Raw genomic sequence first — 10,970 nt, 5'->3', positions numbered from 1 at the left:
GGCGGCCGCCGCCGCCACGGCCACAACCGCCCCCAAGATGGCTCCGCCAGCCAGCCACGGGGACCGAGCAGGAGGGGCTGTCGGCCCCATCGAGGAGAGCAGATCCCCGGCCGGAGGGGCCCCCGCCGGGCTACGATACACAGACCGAGCCAGTAGCTGGCTGGCTTGGTCCAGGGTTTCCGGCGACAGCCGAGGAAGCAGGCCGGCCGGGTGGTCGGCAGCCGCAGCCGACACCCGGGCCAAGACCGTGTCCTTCAAAGCAACCATCAGTCGCTCGGGCGCCGGCAGGAGGAGGCACGCCAGGGCCAGCGGGGCGCCGATTGGCATGGGCGATTCGAAGACCACCGCCTGACCACCCGCCAAAGGATCTTCGCGCCAAGCCTGAAGATCCTCCTCCCGTGTGGGAGAATCCGCCAGGTGGGCGACCATATGGAAGCATGTGTTGCGCATTTGACTCGCTGGAGCCGGAGGGGGGAGGGGCGGGGGAGATGGCGAGGAAAGAGGCAAAAAAGGCGGCGAGTGGAAGGGGAGGTGAAAGAGGGGGGGGGGGGGTCCGATCAGCAATATGAGGGGGGGGGGGACGGGGCCCATGCACAGGGACGACGAAAAGGGAAGGTGGGGCGAATACACGCACCGATGGGCTTGGAGACCGTGGCCGCCAGGAAGTGGGCACGGGCTTGGCCAACATCGCGCTCAAGCCCATCGACCCCGGCCTCGTAGATGGCGCCGGTCAGGATATGTGCGAGAGCCAGAAAGCGCCGGTGTTCACTGGCCATGCGGAGTACTGGCGACAGGGGCCCGGCTTCGGCCTCGCCGGTTTCGCCCTGTCGGGTGCATGCCTCGAGGAAGGGCAGGGCCCGGGCCGGGCTCGCCGGCAGGTGGGGGTGCCCTTGGAGGTGGAGCAGTCCCAAGGTCAGGCACGCCACCAGGCTACCACTGTCGGCGGCCACATCCAGTAGGGCCAGGAAGTCCTGAAATTCGGTCGCCGACATGTGGTCGCTGCTTTTGGTGAGGTCTCTCCGGAGCACAATGTCCAGGGCCCAAATGTGGCCCTGTATGTCGGCAGGCGGGGCGGGTGGATGCGCACGCAAACCGCAGTCGGGTGGCCAGCGGCCAAGACACAAGCAAATGCACGGGAGGCAGCGGGTGGCGGAGCGATGGGCAGGAATAAGTAGTGGGTGGCTAATGAGGAGAGGGAGAGGGAGAGAGGGAGAGAGATAAAAAAGAGGTGGAGGCAGGAAAGAAGGCAGGAGAATAAATTGTGGATATGGACCTGCATGGCGGCCAGATGCATGGACCTGCGCCCGGCCTTGGGGCCCCGACGTTTGGCATGGAGGTACCGCGAGTGTGGGTCGAGGGCCTGGTGAAGGGACGTTAGAACCGCCAGCAGCCGATGAAAGAAGAGGGCGAACGGGCGCGCGCGCGCTCGAGAGAGAGAGAGAGAGAGGGAGGGAGAGAGAGAGGGAGGGAGAGAGAGAGGGAGGGAGAGAGGGAGAGAGGGAGCGAGGGAGCGAGGGAGCGAGGGAGCGAGCGAGGGAGGAAGAGAGAGAGGGGGGGGAGAGAGAGGGGGGGGAGAGAGAGAGAGGGGGAGAGAGAGAGAGAGAGGGAGGGAGAGAGAGAGAGAGAGGGAGGGAGGGACGGAGATGGGGGCGAGTGGTAGGGCGGGAGCATGCCCCTCCGGGGCAGAGCGACGCACATTAGCCCGGCCTGGGATCAGGAGGACCGGCCAGTCGGCCGAGCCCTCGGTGATCAGCTCCAAGTAGAAGCTTGACAACAGACCGCCCGAGGACACGGACCACCGGCAGGCGCCGGCCTTGATGCGACTGAAAAGCGTGCCGAAGATGATCGGTTTCCCGGTGACAGTCACCGCCAGCTGGCGGCCATACACCAAGACCTGGATGTCGGCCTCGGTAAAAGGAAGTAGCGAATTGGCCCGGACCTGGATCAGACCCAACTCCGGGGTGCAGGTGAACTCGTAGGTGGGGCGGCTGGCGAAGGCGAAGCGCCTCAGGGACCGCGGCTTGGCCGTCTCTTCGTCGGGCATGCGCAGCGACGCCCAGGTGGGCAGGAGTCCGAGCTTGGCCAGTGGCTCCGACGACACGGTTACCCGGTGCAACATGGCGCTCGTGACGCCAGGCGGCCTTGCGCCGGCATCGAGAAAGGCCATCGTACGGGCTGCCTCCTGGGAGAAGTAGGCGTGGGGCGGACGGGGGCAGGGAGGGAGAGAGGGAGGGAGAGAGAGAGAGAGAGAGAGAGACCAAGGTGGGCCGGAGGGCCGAGACAGGAGGAGGAGGCAATCAAAGGGCAAGGATGACAGATCGGTGCGAGACTGTTCCATCACAACCAGGCGGGCTTTCTTTGGGTATCTCGATTGTTGCGCGCGAGCGCGATCTTCCAACGCAGCACGATCCCGGCATGGGCCCGTCACAACCCGCCCATCTAATTGGCCAGTGTGGCTGATCGTGGCCAAGGGGCGACAGGGGGCGGCGGTCGTCCCACGATTGGCACCCGGATCTAGATTGTCCATGGGCAGGCTATTTTTTTTTTTTGTTGCCTCGGGGCTGGGGAACAAAAGTGAGCATTGTACGGCGCCAGATGGATGGAACACGCGCCAACTACCACACGCCTTGACGACAAATAGCAAGCTCGTGGCGGGACCAGCCTCCTTCTCACTCCATCTCTCTCGCCCTTGCCATCTCTCCCCATCTCTTTCCATCCCCCTTGGCCTCCTTGTCGCTTGGGTTCTCTCCCCCTGCCCCCTGGTCTCTTCGGCCATCTGTTCATCTCCCCCTTTCGCCTTCTGTCCATGCGATCCGCGCCTCGCTACCAAGTACCCCCCCCCCGAGTTAGATCGCACGGACTCTGCAGCTGTGATGCAACACGCGCATCAGGCCCGGGCCCGGAAAGACAGCATACTAGCACACAGGGTATGACACAACCGGGCGCCGGACGGGCTCAAGCCTCATCGGCGATTATTTAGGGCAATCAGCACCCCGGTGGCCAGGGCCGCTGCGCTTAGCCCGAGCGCCGGCAGCACCATTGGCATGGACCACCAGGATGTCTTCCTGGACTGGTCATCCTCCACGCGGGTAAGGAAGAAAGACAGCCCCACTAGCCGGGGCTCATGCTCGACAATCGGGAAGACCGCATTGCTGAGCAAGCTTGATGCCACTTGAAGAAGCGTCGGCGACATCTGGCGAGCAAAGGTGTCGGGAAGATGGGCCGCCTCGGCGGCCACCCGGTCCAGAACACCCTCCTGTAGTGCAGCTCGTAGACGGGATGGGCATGGCAACAGCAGGCAGGCCGCGGCCAGGGGCGCCCCGATGGGCATTTTCTTGAGATACATCCAGACGTCGTCTTCCGGCGAGGCACTCACGAACCACATGAGCAGGAAAAGCAGCCGCCTGTCGGTCCCCTTCATATGCGTGAGGATGTGAAAGCATATATTGTGGAATTCCGGAGCTGGATCCATCGCCAGGGCGCAGGTGGGGAGGGACGGGGAGATATATGTATATATATATATACATATGTAGAGGCAGGGAGGAGGATGCTGGCACGGGTTAGCCAACCGGAGGGAAGATGCCGGCAAACAAACACATGAGAAGGAATCCTCCGGAAAAGAGCACGAACTGAGGAAATGCATTGTGGCCCGGATGAAATGCCCGGCCGCCTCGCTGACATTCCGCGGGCCGTCCACCCCAGCCTCATGGATGGCCCCGGCCAAGAAGTGTGCCAGTGCCATGAGGTTGGTGGCCGTGGTGGGCAGGTGGTAAAGTGGCTGTGTGGTACCGTCTGGCATGGTGACCCGCGGCACCCGATCCGTGTAGGCCTCCAACAGGGCCAGAGCGTAGCGAGGACTTGGCGACATGTGTGTGTGGCCCTGCAGGTACAGCAGGGCCATTGTCAGGCAGGCTTTATCGCAGCCCCCCTCGACCGCGACCGACAGGACCGCCCAATAGTCCCAGAACTCACGGGCAGACATTTCCCGATTGTGCGCGGTGGGGAAGGATAAGAGGAAGACGCGGATGGCCTTGGCATGGGCCTGTCTCACAAGAGGTGGCCAGCCCCGGTGAGGGGCGGTCAAGAAAGTGGGAAAGGTCAGCGGCAGCCCTGAGAGGGGGGAGGGGGGAGGGGGGGGGGAACTTCGCCCTTGCTTGTTCCCTGGCCCGGGGCAATGCGTGTCAGGTGTGGATGGCGATGTGCGAACCATCTTGGCTGCCGCGAGCATGGACAGTCGAGCCTCGGGGCCGGTTTGGGTAAGGGCCAGGAGATATCGCGAGTGGGCATCCATCGCCTGGGCAAGCAGCAGGACGAGCAGGCACGAGAGGAGCACATGCACACGAAGACACCAACACCCATGGTCGAGGGGGGCGGAGGGAGGCAATGAGGAAGGAGCAGGCGGGCGGGGGATGACAAAGGGGCGTCAGGGCGCGAAGGCCAATCGGACACACGGGCGGGCAGCCGGCGGATGTGGCGCACATTGTTGGGGCCCGGGGTCAGGAGGACCGGCCAGGAGATCGACCGAACGGTGCACAGCTCCACCAGGAGCACCGCGCCATCCAGGGAGCAGCATACCGACCAGCAGGAGTTGCGCGGGTGAATAGAGGCGAAGAGCGTGCCGAAGACAACGGGCGAATCACTCACCATGACAACCAACTGCCGGTCATGCAGCAAGACTGCCACATCCTCCTCGGTCAGGCCATCCTCCAGGGGCATGCGCATGGTTACAATACCCAGCTGGCATGCCTGTGAGAAGGAATACAAGTCGCCCTTGTCGGAGGGCCGGGCGCGGGGCAACTCCGGCGGGCCCTCCGTGGACGCACCCCCAAGATCGGCCTCCGCCGGGAAGAAGCCGAGGCTGGACAAGGGCACAGGGGACCGGGTGAGGGGGTGCAAATCCGGCAGGGCGCCCCTGAGCGGCATGTGGCAATGCCACTGCCGCATTAGAACACTGGCACTGTCGGTGGGAGCCTCCTCCTCCGGATAGTCAGGCAGGAAGTGCACCAACGGCGGCTCGCGGACTGGCGGCTCCAGGGAGGTGACTCGCTCCATGACGGCCGAGTGGATGTTGCTCAGGACCTTGGCGGGCATCTCATCGCACTCGATGTCACACTCCTGGATGTCGGGGGCCGCACCGGCGCCGGGGTCCTGCGTGTAGGGGACCTTGACGGCGCTCCCGGAGACCGGGGGCTCCGGGCTCGCACCGATGGCCGCCTGGCCTGCGGCAGCCATTTGCCCAACAAGCCAGGCCCATGGCAGGCGAAGTGGCGTGGCGGTCAGGATCTCGGCCGTCAGGTGGGACGCGATCGTCAGGAGGGGCGAGGTGTACCCGATGGCGAGGCGAGGGCACCGCCATGCTGCCCGAGTAACATGCCACGGCAAGAGAGCCAGACACTGGAGAAGAGAGCGAGGGAGAGAGAGAGAGAGAGAGAGAGGCAGGGAGGGCGTATAGAAGACAGGGTACAGGCGAGCTGGGAGAGAAGGGGGAACAATCGAGGGTACACTAGCGAAAGAGGGGGGGGGGGGGGGGGGGGAAGAGGCGCGACGCGCGCTTTTTGCCCCAATATTCGCCGGGCCGAGCGTGCCCAGGCAGGGCTCAGGGTATTTGGAACAATGCCCCTGCTCCCGAGGGGAGGCCAACCAAGCACCCAGGTCCCCGTGAGGTGGCGGAGGAGCCTCGGCCCGGGAAGAAAAGCCGGCCGCCAGGGAAAAGCGCGCCGACGGGTGGATACATTCGGCATCCGGCTCCGGTTGGCTGATCGTGCCGGAGGGGGAGCAGTGGGACGGCATCGGACAAGACGATTGTCCGGAAGCGCGTCCCAGGCTCCCGGAAGGTCCGTCCAAAGGCCCAGATCCCGATTCGGTCCTCTGTGCCTTTTCTTCGGCCTCTGTCTCTCTCGCTCGCTCTCCCTCTCTCGTCATCTTAACCGAGGAAAGGGGCAGGACGCCCGGGGTGCAAACACACTTTAACATTCGTGCATTCTTAATGGAATTTTCCGTATGGATTGGATCCCACCCACCCGGACATCCCGGGCCAGCCGACGCGCCTGTGCGTGGGAATTGTGGGCCACCGCGGGCGGAACGTGGGAAATCCGACCGAAAGGGCGGCACGACGCCACGGCTGTCGGAAATCATCGCCGCAGGCTTCAAGCAGAGTGGATGGGGTCTGGGTGCGCGCGCGTACGGTCGGGGATGGAGGGAAGAAGGACAATGTCTGGCGCGGGTCAATACTGTAGGGGAGGTAGATTGGTGACTGCGAGGCGGGGGGGGGGTCCCAGGGATCGGCATTTCCCGCTGGATTGGCCGCACCAAGAGGCAGGCAGCACGCATCCCCATACCCCCCCCCCTTATGCCCTCACGGGCAGGAGCCTCGCCTGCTGTTCAGAAGCAGAGGTCCCTGAAGATGGCTCTCGCCATGCACACATGCTCACCAAGCCAGGGAGCCATCACCCCGGGCAAATTCGTGAAACCCTGAACTCCATAATCGCCGGCAAGCGACCGCCCAAGGAGTGCGACCGAGCCTGATACCGCTCGAGGGCGCCACTTGTTTGTGCGCGCGTATGTGTTTGTGCGCGCGCGTATGTGTGCCACGGGCGGGTGGCCTCCCTGGGAGAAGCACACAGAGCCCAAAAGGTGGGCCTTGTGAACGCCTCGGCCAGCTTCGACAGGGGGTATGCTCGTGAGTGGCCTCTACTTTGGCCCTGGCCTCTGCCCATGGCTGTCTGACGTCACAATGGTCAAATGGCTCCCGGGGCCCGGAGGACAGGCGGGGACAGCGAGCCGGAAGCGCGAGCCTCGCGGAGAAAACAGGCTTGGGATTTGCCCGCCCCCCCCCCTCCCTCTCCTCTTCCCTAGCGAAGTAAGGCAAGGGTGCTGCTCCTATGTCTACGCGCAATTTCCCCAGTTATTCTTCGCAGCATCCGGTGGAGGGCTACCCTTTCTGTCGCGCCTCAGGGCCCGATCATTTTTGCCCAAACAAGAAGCAGCAACAACCTATCAAAGCGCTCTTCGGACTGAGGGGACACGGATCATGCGCATGCCAGGAGGCCACCCTCCCCATACAAGGGCCACATGGCTCGGGGTGTTCTTCATAGGGGAACTGCGGCGGTGATGACCTGGATCTTTTCGTGCCCGGTGTTCCAGTGCTTCCACCCGACACGCTACTGGAAGCCGGCAAAGGACATAAGATAGACGCCTGCCTCGGAGAGAAGGACTAACACGGGGCCTGTGGGGTATAGCTCCCGGCGGTGCTGTAGCACCGGCTTCGATTTCAGAACCCATCTGATCTCCACTCTTAATCGGACCACACCCCCGCCAGAGAGGGGCCTGGGGCACGACGTGTGGCTGCTGCCATCCAAGTGGCCCGGAAGCACCCGGCCCGGAGGCATTTGGCCCAGAGGCCTTTGGCCCGGAGGCATTTGGCCCTGGCCCTCCCATTGCCACATACACACACACACACACACACACACACACACACACACACACACACACACACACACACCCTTTAACTCCCCTGCCCTTTTCAAGCCAGAGGGGCATGCCCAGGCGTTCCTGTATTTGGAGCTGGCCTTGAATTTACGCGTCGCCACCACGTAAGGGAGGGCGCCGACAGAGGATGGGGACTCGGGCCTTTACAGGCCGCCAGCGCGCATATCACGTACGAGCAGTCTCACCATTCAAACACACCCACAGCAATCACCAGCAGAGAAAGAGAAAGAAAAAGAAAAAGAGAGAGAGAGAGAGAGAGAGAGAGAGATGATCGTGACTTGAGATCGGGGAAAATGCATGCGCCAATATTCACATACACATTCAGGTGGAAAGGTAAACTAAAAAGGTGTCTATATGGTGCGAGTCGGGGAGATAGCAAGAGGATGGGATATGTGGGCGGGCCCGGCATGCTGGCCCTTGTCCATGGGGATTTTGGCCGTGGTGCCTCTCCGGTTGCCGCGCCGACCCATGATGACACGGGCTCGCGTACATCCCCCCCCCCCCCTTCATCGCATCATCAGCGGCGGTTGCCCAGGGCGACCACAACACCAGCAGCCACGGCAGTGGCGGCGGCGGCAGCCACACCGATGACCGGCAGGGTCAACCACGAGGTCCAAGAGGCAGGCGACGGGAAGAAGACCGAATCCGCCGGCAGCTGCTGGCTCTTGGGGCTGCTGTACACCACATCCACCAGCGCCTGACGCACGATGGAGATCTCAGCCGGCGACATTTCGGGCAGAACCCCGGCCGGGGCCGCCTCCACCGCCTGGGCGATGGCCGACAGCTCCGGGAGATCGCGCAGCTTGTCCGCCGCCGGGAGCAGCAGGCAAGCCAGCTCCAGAGGCGTGCCCACCGGCATGGAGCCCTTTGCCTGCTTGGCATGTGCACCGACGACCGCCGAATCGCGCCAGATCTTGAAGTCCTCCTCACGGGAGGTGGACCCCTCGACGTGGGTGGCCATGTGGAAGCAGGCGTTCTGGAACTCGGCCACTGTGTGTAGGGTGCGCAGGGGGAGGGAGAGAGAGAGAGAGAGAGAGAAGGGGAAAGAGAAAGATCGGTGGTCAGAAAGCATGGCAAGGGGGAGAAATGAAAAATGCAAAGAACGGAAGGAAAAGGAAAAAGAGCAAGAGAGCAAGAGAGCAAGAGAGGGAGGGAAAACGGGAGGCACGAACCAGCGGGCCAGAGGGTGGCATCCTTGAAATGGGCACGCGCACGGTCGATGTCACGCTTGCCAGCAACACCGGCCTCGTGAATGGCGCCGGCGAAGAAGTGCGCCAGGGCCAGCGGATGCACGGTCTCCCGGGTGGCGCTGTCGAGCGTGGGCGTCTCCGTGGCGTTGGCCCGAGCAGGCATCTTCTCGGTGTAGGCCTCAAGCAGGAGGAGGGCCTTGGCGGGGTTGGCCTCCAGATAGGCATGGCCCTGGAGATGCAGCAGGCCCAGCGTCAAGCAGGCCTCGCCATCGCCATTGCGGGATGCCACCTTCAGCACATCCAGGAACCCCTGGAACTCAACAGCCGACATGCGGTCGCACCTGACGTCGGAGTACTTGAGGAGGTACAGCAGGATGGCCTGCTTGTGGCCCTGTGGATATGTGCGAAGGAGAAAGCAGACAGGGCGAGGGGGGAGGGGCGAGGGGAGAGGGGCGAGGGGCGAGGGGGGAGAAGGGACTGGGAGTCAGCGCGCAGAAAATCAGACAGGCAGGAGGACGCAAGAGGGAGATATATATATCAACGATATCAACGGGCGTGCACTGTGCACGGGGGTATGTATGTGAGCGAACCTGCTTGGCGGAGTTGACCAGGGTGTTGTGGCCCTCGTCCATGCCCTGCAGGCGGGCGAAGAGAAGCTGCGAGTGGGGGTCCATGGCCTGGAGGTAGGGAGAGAGGGGGAAGAAACGAGAGAAGGAGGTGGAGGAGGGGAGAGGGAGGGAAAGTGAGCGAAGGGTTGAAGGGACATGAGAAAAGACCGTGAAAGAAGAAACAGAGAGAAAGAGAAGAAGAAGAAGAAGAAGAAGAAGAAGAAGAGGGACAACATGAACATCGAGAGGGAGGTGGAGACACGCACACCAGTCTCACCCGGGACCAGGAAGGCCGGCCAGTCGGCCGGGCCGTCGGTGATCAGCTCGATGTACAGGCTGGTCAGCTGGCCGCGCGAGGACACAGACCAGCGGCAGGCCTCGGGCTTGATGTCGCCGAAGAGCGTGCCGAAGATGATCGGCGACGGGGTGTCGGCGATGGTGACCACCAACTCGCGCCCATGCACCAGAACCTGGACATCATCCTCGGTGAAGGGGAGCAGCGAAGTCGAGCGGACCTGGATGAGGTTCAGCTCACGAGTGAAGGTGAAGCTGTAAGTGGCCTCATGGGGGTAGGTGGGAACCAGATCGCCCAGGAGCTGGTCGTCAGCCGCCTCGAAGGGCGCCTGCCCACGGAGGGTAGACCAGCCGGGCATGAGGCCCCGGCTGGCCAGCGACTCCGAACACAGGGTAATCGGATTCAACTCACCGGCGGGCCGGGCATCAGGAGTGCTGTCAGCGATGGGCAGGCCCTTGTCGGCCACCACCTGGCCGGCGGAGGGCGAGGAGCAAAGGACCTCATCGGCATCGACGGAAGCGGCGGCCGGGGGGACATCATCCGACTGGATGAGGGCGGCGTCCTTGGCAACAAGCTCCTTCGTCAGAGTGGCAAGCAGATCAACCGCCTCCTCGGGAGACATGAAACCGTCGGCCGGGGAAGTGGAGAAAAGCTGGCCCGAGGCGGCCTCCTCGTTGGAGGCGGTAGCCTCCTCGGCCGTGGTCGTGGAAGAGCCAGGGGAAGCTGCAGTCAGCTCGGAGGGCATGGCAAAGACCGGGGCGGAATGCTCCCCGTCCTTGATGATCTCCTCCTGCGCAGCGGCAACCTCCTCGACGAGGGCAGCCAGCCTGGCGACGGCCAGCTCGTCAGAGAGATCCGCGATCGGGGTCTCGGGAGCCTCGGAGGCATCCTCGACGGCGGTCTCATTGATGGCCTCCTCGGTAGTCTCGACAATGGTGCCGACAATGGTGTCAATGATGTCATCGGCGACCTGCGCAAGGGCGGCCTCGACGGCGGCCTCGATGGCGGCCTCCTCCGCGGTGATGCCCTCAGCAGCAGCCTCAGCCTCGACAACCTCAGTGGCTTCCTCGACGGTGGCCTCGACGGTGGCCTCGACGGTGGCCGCGACGGTGGCCTCGACGGTGGCCTCGACGGTGGCCTCGACGGTGGCCTCGACGGTGGCCTCGACGGTGGCCTCGACGGTGGCCTCGACGACCTCCTCGACGACCTCCTCGACGACCTCCTCGACGACCTCCTCGACGACCTCCTCGACGACCTCCTCGACGACCTCAACAGTGGCCTCCTCGACGGTGGCCTCCTCGACGGTGGCCTCCTCGACGGTGGCCTCCTCGACGGTGGCCTCAACGACCTCCTCGACGACCTCCTCGGTGGCCTCGACGACCTCCTCGA

General features: G+C 63.8%; 3 protein-coding genes across 3 annotated transcripts in view; all 3 read right to left on the bottom strand.

Moving 5' to 3' along the window:
• Positions 1 to 2,257, bottom strand: part of H696_03517 (hypothetical protein) — a gene marked incomplete at its 3' end in the record, with an annotated part of 5,074 nt that extends 2,817 nt beyond the window's left edge. Inside the window, exons 1-4 of the mRNA XM_009497385.1 lie at positions 1,697 to 2,257; positions 1,274 to 1,360; positions 635 to 1,052; positions 19 to 458 (exon numbers count right to left, since the gene is read on the bottom strand). Of these exons, the coding sequence (XP_009495660.1) occupies positions 19 to 458; positions 635 to 1,052; positions 1,274 to 1,360; positions 1,697 to 2,167 (1,416 nt within the window). The 5' untranslated portion in view covers positions 2,168 to 2,257. The remainder of the gene's footprint in view (positions 1 to 18; positions 459 to 634; positions 1,053 to 1,273; positions 1,361 to 1,696) is intronic.
• Positions 2,258 to 2,835: 578 nt separating this feature from the next.
• H696_03516 (hypothetical protein) lies at positions 2,836 to 5,232 on the bottom strand (the record flags this gene model as incomplete). Its single annotated transcript, XM_009497384.1, has 4 exons — positions 2,836 to 3,462; positions 3,631 to 4,042; positions 4,208 to 4,294; positions 4,480 to 5,232. 4 exons carry the CDS (start codon positions 5,230 to 5,232, stop codon positions 2,963 to 2,965), a joined length of 1,752 nt encoding a protein of 583 aa, XP_009495659.1. The 3' UTR covers positions 2,836 to 2,962.
• A 2,748-nt stretch (positions 5,233 to 7,980) lies between these two features.
• H696_03515 (hypothetical protein) overlaps positions 7,981 to 10,970 on the bottom strand; it is a 4,349-nt gene continuing 1,359 nt past the window's right edge. Inside the window, exons 4-7 of the mRNA XM_009497383.1 lie at positions 9,553 to 10,965; positions 9,269 to 9,355; positions 8,661 to 9,069; positions 7,981 to 8,478 (exon numbers count right to left, since the gene is read on the bottom strand). Of these exons, the coding sequence (XP_009495658.1) occupies positions 8,006 to 8,478; positions 8,661 to 9,069; positions 9,269 to 9,355; positions 9,553 to 10,965 (2,382 nt within the window). The 3' untranslated portion in view covers positions 7,981 to 8,005. The remainder of the gene's footprint in view (positions 8,479 to 8,660; positions 9,070 to 9,268; positions 9,356 to 9,552; positions 10,966 to 10,970) is intronic.

Source organism: Fonticula alba, assembly GCF_000388065.1.
Source record: "Fonticula alba strain ATCC 38817 unplaced genomic scaffold supercont2.5, whole genome shotgun sequence".
In the NCBI taxonomy this organism is placed as follows: domain Eukaryota; order Rotosphaerida; family Fonticulaceae; genus Fonticula; species Fonticula alba.
Note: the sequence above shows the minus strand (reverse complement) of the source record. Positions and strands in the feature narration are given on the sequence as shown.